Raw genomic sequence first — 7,157 nt, forward strand, 5'->3', positions numbered from 1 at the left:
TAGGAATGAACCCACGTGAGTGAGCCCGTCATGCTGAACTGGGTAGGTCACTAACGTCTCATCCGAGAGTTTGGGGAAACAAAAATTATTCTATGCTTCAATAACTCAAAATATGATTATGATTATTGTTAATGGCGTGAGATTTTTTATTTGTTTAAACTGGGCTATAGGCAATTACAAATGATAATATAAGAAATAAACAAAAATTTAAATAAAGTCCAATATGCAAATATAAACAAAAGCATGTATATAATAAATTCATCTCCTTTCTTCCAAAAAACACTACATCACTCCGGACAAAAAACACCGTAGAAGTTCTTTTTTCATTTTTCTCTTATGTACAAAAAGAACACAAAAAAAAATTAATATTTCTTATTAAGAAAACATTATAAATATAAAAATAAAATTTTGGTGACGTGGAACTTAGATTAAGTACACTTTCTCACCAACACGATGTTCATCATATTTAATTAATCCATGTTCTAAAGGGAATATTCAGAAAGTTAAGTGGTTACTTTAGTAGTCAATTCTCCCGTCTTCTTCAGTCATTCTCTAAATTTGTGGCGTGTGATCTTTTGCTCCCCTTTTACATTCTTCCATACTTGGTTGTCGATTATCATATTTCCCTGTAAGCTTTATTCTGTTGCTCCATCACCCTCCCACAGATCCAGCTTCTTCTTTTGAGAAAATCTCATGTAAATTAGTATCATTGTATTCGCTTTCACTGTGAGATTCAGCTGATTGCATTTGTTCTTCCCAGATACTTTTTGTTCAGGTTGTTAATTGTGAGCAGTGCTTGAAATTTCCACAATGGCAACTACATATTTCCCACTGAGGTGGGAGAGCACTGGGGATCAGTGGTGGTATGCATCCCCAATAGATTGTGCTGCCGCAAATGGACATTATGACTTGGTTCGTGAGCTTCTTAAAATCGACAACAACCACCTCTTCAAGCTCACTTCATTGCGCAGAATTCGCCGCCTTGAAGTTGTGTGGGACGATGAAGAACAGTTCAGTGATGTTGCAAAATGCCGTTCACAGGTTGCACATAAGTTGCTTCTTGAGTGCGAGTCAAAGAGAGGGAAGAACAAGAACTCTCTCATCCGTGCTGGGTATGGAGGGTGGTTAATGTACACCGCTGCATCTGCTGGGGACTTGAGTTTTGTGCAACAACTTCTTGAGAGGAACCCTTTGTTGGTGTTCGGAGAGGGGGAGTATAATGTCACTGATATCTTTTATGCTGCTTCCAGGGGCAAGAATTGTGAGGTTTTTAGGCAGATTTTTGATTTTGCAGTTTCTCCAAGGTTTGTCACAGGCAAAGGTGGGGTTTTGGAGGAGCATGTTGGGGATATTCCTCCTGTTTACAAGTGGGAGATGAGCAATAGGGCTGTCCATGCCGCTGCTAGAGGGGGTAGTCTGGAGATTTTGGAGGAGTTTCTTGCTAATTGCTCTGATGTGTTGGGTTATAGAGATGCTCAGGGCTCTACTATATTGCATTCTGCTGCAGGCAGAGGGCAGGTTGAGGTGAGATTTTGCTGATTTTGTTCTCTTTAAAGTTGAGATTTTTAAATAATGCTCCATTTCTATGCATCAAAACGGTGCTACTTGTTGTGTGCTGTTTTCTTTGACTTCCTTCTCATGGGCCTCTTCAGGAGTAGTACTAGTAAGAGGCACTTTAAGAATCACAGTATAGTTTTGTTTGCCAAATAGGGAAGGATAGAGAAAACCCTTGTTTTAGTCCCTAATATTGTATATACTTTTAGAAAATGGCACTCACTTAAAAATATGTTTCTGGTGTTTTCCACACTTTGTCAATTAGACACTTACAATTTATAGACTCATATATTGGCTTTTCACCTACAAAGCCATAAACTCTACCATTAAGCCACCATTTATTCTTTATTATTGTCTAATAAATACAACATTAAACTAATGACTCTTACACTCTAAAACTGACAAAACTCTTAAACAAAAATAAACAACCCAATTAAATCTATCACATTTAAGTTTACCACTTTGTCAATGACCACGTCAGTTCTGCTGATCGGTGTGCTCCTTGTCATCTTCATAATCACTTCCATCATCATTTTGGCCACGACCTCCTCATTCACGGACTCTTCCTCCAGGACCACCTTGACCTCGAGTGTTCCGAGCACCTCCCTTCAGATCAAGTTTTGCCTAAAGTGGCTCAAACATCATTCTCCTCCGCTGCTCATGTGCCTCCAAAGACCTAACAATCTCTTCAACCGAGAGCATGGTCAAGTCTTTGGACTCCTCGATCACACACAATATTCTCGAATTCCTTAGTAAGTGACCTTAGGATCTTCTCCACAATACGACTGGCAGACAACTCCTCTCCATTTCTTCCGAGTTGATTCACTACCGTCTCCACTCGAGATATATATTCATCCACTTGTTCTCTACTCTCCATTCTCAGACTCTCAAACTCGCCTTGTTCTCTACCTCCATTCTCAGACTCTCAAACTCGCCTCTGAGAGTTTGAAGTGTAACTTGTTTTACACGGTTATTGTCTTTGTAAACTTTCTCAAAAATTTGCCACACTTCTCTTGAAGATTTAGCATTCACTATCTTCTCAAAGCCACACTCATCAATAGCTCGATATAGTATGTACAAGGCTGATTGATCCTTCACCCGTGATTTTCTTAATTTTCTTAATGCGGCAAGTTGAGCCACAGTGTGGGCTACACATCTTCTGCGGGCTCTTCGTAGCTATTTGCTACAACATCCCAAACGTCTTGCACACACTGTTTGCTAATTGTCAAAGTTGACTTTCTTTGTCAACTGTGTGAGGCACACACTGTTTGCTAAGCTCGCCATCTCTCTCTTACAATCTTTTTCTCACTTGGACACTCAGGCTCCCTATGCTCTGATGCCAGCTTATTAGAAAATGGCACTCACTTAGATATTTTTGAATATGCTTATGGTGTTTTCCACACTTTGTGAATTAGACACTTACAATTTATAGACTCATATATTATATGTTGGCTTTTCACCTACAAAACCATAAACTCTACCATTAAGCCACCATTTATTCTATATTATTGTCCAATAACTACAACATTAAACTAATGACCCTTGCACTCTAAAACTGACAAACCTCTTAAACAAAATAAATAACCCAATTAAATCTATCACATTTAAGTTTACCCTAACATATACAGTGATTGTTTTATTCCCTATCATTTGTCAGTAGTCACTTCAATGACTTTGTCATTTGTTAATACTTTTCTTCCCCTTTTTTATTGATGTCAAGGATCATTGAATTTTTAGTGAAGACATGGTTTAAAATAACCCGATTAATTAATATATGAGGGTTCAAAGTGAGGACTGACTGTAAAAAAGTATAGGATGTTTCTTTGGTTGTTGATTGACTGTAAGATGCTTTGGGTGGATGCTATTACAGAAACTTGGAGTAGAATACTCAGATTACTTATTGAATTAAGTCAAAGTAGAACAAAGATCATATCTAGACCATTAGCATATGGAGGTGTACTTGGAGGAAGATAATGTCCACTCCACTTAATTGTACCATTACATTTTTATCGTGTCATTTGTTGTGGTGGTTTTACATTGTATCAAACTCTTCATGGAACTTATGCAGGTGGTTAAGTATCTCACATCATCCTTTGACATAATAAACTCCACAGACCATCAGGGAAACTCTGCTTTGAATGTGGCTGCTTACAGGGGCCAATTAGCTACAGTTGAGGCTCTAGTTTCCGCATGTCCTGCATTGGTTTCTAAGAGAAACAATGGGGGAGACACTTTCCTCCATAAAGCTGTGTCTGGTTTTCAGTCTACCTCATTCAGAAGGTTGGACAGACAGGTTGAACTTTTAAGGCAGTTAGTATGTTGCAAAAAATTTCACATAGAGGAAGTCATCAATGTAAAGAACACTGATGGAAGAACTGCACTCCACATTGGCACAATGGGTAAAATCCACATCGATCTTGTTAAGCTCCTGATGACTGCTCCATCAGTCAATGTGAATTTGAGTGATTGTAATGGCATGACCCCACTTGATTACCTTAAGCAAAGTCCAAACACAGCAGCATCAAATATACTGATCAGGAAGTTGGTTGCAGCTGGGGGAATGTTCCACAATCAAGGCTATAATTCAAGAAAAGCCGCAGCTTCACACATGAAAATGCATAGTATTGGAGGCAGTCCTGGAACATCTTTTAGAATCTCTGACACTCAAATGTTCTTGTACACAGGAATTGAGAATGCATCAGATGCTAGTACGGATCAGGGAAGTGTAGGAATGAGTTCATCTTCATCAGACCATACTGCATATGACTCAGCAGCAGAGAACAGACCCTCAACAACAAGCATAAGGCCATCAGTGGCTGCCGGGTTGAAACGAGTCCTTCAGTGGCCACTGGTGAAGGATAAGAAAGGTGAGGGGATAAGGAAATCGATGGATGAGGGTTCAGTGGACTCATGCAAGAAATGGGACACCACAGATGAAATTCCAACTCCACTAAGACAAAAGTTCTTCAGGCATTCAGCACTTCAGAACAACAAAAGGAACCTATCTGTAAGGAGCTACCAGTCAAGTCCAAATGCTAAGAAGAGATTTGCTTCAGGACTGGTACATGTGAAGGTTTCAAGAAGATCAAGCTCTAGCTCATTTTCTATATCATCATTGTCATCCCCTAGATCCATAGATAAGCAAAAGGGTTTTTGTCTTGACAATGATGTTGCTGGACCGTCTTGCACAAGTCACCAAAATGATAAATCAACAATTTCAGGGAAGAGAGCTTCTGTCAGCAAAAAGCTAAGGGGCCATTATTTCTGTTTTTCAAAAGCCTCAGTAGACAGGGAGCAAGAAAGCCATTGTTACAAGGACCATGATGTTTTTGTGAGTGGCCTAATTGGATGAAATAAGCTTATTTCTGAACTGGTTATGTCAATTACAGAAGATGAAAACGTCCTTTTTAAAGATACCAGGGCTTCTAGTGCAATAATTGTTTGCAGGTTTTATAGACAGTAGTATGTGATGAATTAAGTTTTATTCATCGTCAGTACTACTTGTTATCGAATTACTCCCTAGTTAAAATATGCTTCATGGCATCAAATCAACAAAGTTTGGTGTGTACAGTGGGAATTTGTATTTCACATAAAATGTAATTATTTTGCATGTTCAAAAACAAGGAGAAGGTTTTTGAGAATAACTATTGAATCACGTCAATGCTTCACCGGTGTGAGTGAGACTACACATAATACTTGTCTAGCTTCTGTCCTTCATGATTTACATGCATCTTCTTAAATACGATATAAGTTTCATTTATTTCCTCTTTGTGATTCTTTTTATTCTGACATAGAAAAGGGAAAAAGTAATAATGAATATTTAGTTAAATATGTAAACTCAGGAATACACGATGCAAACATCTAAATATGTGGTAACACTAGTCTTGAGGTGAATATTCATTCTCTTCCTTAAGCAAGTTTGTTAAAAACAGAAGGCTGGAACAATATATTATTTTTATTTGCTCCTAAAAATGTTATCTATATCATTGGGGATTTCATATATATGATGCAACATCCCATACTATCAAAGAAACTAATAATAAAATTTTCCATTTGGGTAACTTTTAGCCATAAACTGCATTCCCTTTTTCCAATTTATGCTAAAATTCACGGGGTTGGCATTTTTTTATGATTGAGATGACTTTCATCATGTATAATCTGAAATTATAAATTTGATAATATAATAAAAAATAAATATGATACATCCGATCTTGTGTTTTGTAAGATTTGGTATAGTTTTTCCGTTCTAGAAATTAACTCTCTAGCCAGGTTATGGAGGAACTTGTCTTTCATGTTTCCAAATTCGTTTGAATAAACTGATTTTTTTTCAATGTACATTTAATTAAATTTTGTCTTTTCTGAATTGGAGGTATGTAAAGGGGGTTTTCATTGCATTGGGTATAAAAATTTGGAAATATAGCTACGTCTTTACTACATAGATATTTGATAGTAGGTTGCTTTCAAATTGTGACTTTCTTTTTGCTTCCTTAATCATTTTGTTGGTGTGTGTTGATTTTATAATTCCTTAAAATATTCTTGTTGGTGTGTGTTGATTTTTACTACACTCAGAAAATATTGATTTCTTGATCTGTCTAAATTATGTGCTTCTGTTTTTTATTTAATTAAATCTTTCTTCTAATCAACTATAGGAATGTTATTCGAGCAGATATAGACGTGGGTTTCTTGAGTAAAATTTTATCTTTGTTATCTTTGTTCCTTAAAATCTTTCTTCTAATAATCTATAGTAAAATTTTGTTATCTTTGTTTCTATCTATAAATACTAGAAAAAAATATATTTAGTGTTGATTAAAAAGTTGATACCGATAAATAGAAATTGAGGCTGATGATCTAATAGTGTAATATTTGTATTTCATGTGAAACAAATTTTAAAAGTATAGACATTAATTTAATTAGTGTTCACATAGCATACTCTAACGAACGTAGGCTAAATCTACGCTAATTCACTAAAAATATTTAAATTGACTTCTTTTTATTAAATTTTTTAGCATGAGTTAAATTGATGTTAATTGTTTTTTTATTTCAAAATAGGATTCAATTAAATAAAATATATTTTTGTTTCGGTTAAATTGGGATTAGAATGTCGCCTAAGTGCTCAAGTCAGAATATTTATCCGTAGGTCTTTTGTAATTCAATGTGAATAAAAGTGAGTTTACCTTGAAATTAAACTCCTGTTTATAGACTTTAGAAGAATTTATTAATTTATTTTTTAATAGTCATTAATGTAAACTTTAATCACTTATGTACTATTAACTGAACATTAATTCTTGTCAACTGTTGTCAGGACGGCACGACCGTGCGACACTTTCTTGTACATTAACCGTTCGGTTTTATCCATCCAGTTTGTCATTATACCCGATCGGTCCACTATAAGCTCATAGAACAATTTTTAATCTTAGTTTAATTTGTTTTCGTTTATTCCATGCTAATTTAGAAAAGTAAATTTCTTATAAAATGTCTTCATTTTCAATCAAATAAAATAATTGAAACAACTGTAGTGGATGAAGAATACGAGTGAGTGTTTGTGTACATATTTCAATATAGACTTTTAAATTAAAAATAATATATTGTTCTATTCATTGTCA

The 7,157-nt window shown here is 35.7% G+C and overlaps 1 protein-coding gene across 1 annotated transcript; it reads left to right on the forward strand.

Moving 5' to 3' along the window:
• Positions 1–492: 492 nt before the first annotated feature.
• On the forward strand, positions 493–5,314 carry LOC108329714 (uncharacterized). The gene is made up of 2 exons (XM_017564060.2): positions 493–1,524; positions 3,623–5,314. The coding sequence occupies exons 1-2, from the start codon at positions 811–813 to the stop codon at positions 4,904–4,906; spliced, it is 1,998 nt and encodes a 665-aa protein (XP_017419549.1). The 5' UTR covers positions 493–810; the 3' UTR covers positions 4,907–5,314.
• Positions 5,315–7,157: the final 1,843 nt, after the last annotated feature.

This window comes from Vigna angularis, chromosome 2, assembly GCF_016808095.1.
Source record: "Vigna angularis cultivar LongXiaoDou No.4 chromosome 2, ASM1680809v1, whole genome shotgun sequence".
Classification (NCBI taxonomy): domain Eukaryota; kingdom Viridiplantae; phylum Streptophyta; class Magnoliopsida; order Fabales; family Fabaceae; genus Vigna; species Vigna angularis.

Coding starts and splice junctions, on each gene's coding strand:
- LOC108329714 (XM_017564060.2), top strand. CDS start 811: ATGGCAACTACATATTTCCCACTGAGGTGGGAGAGCACTGGGGATCAG. Junction 1,525..3,622: donor CAGGCAGAGGGCAGGTTGAG/GTGAGATTTTGC, acceptor GAACTTATGCAG/GTGGTTAAGTATCTCACATC.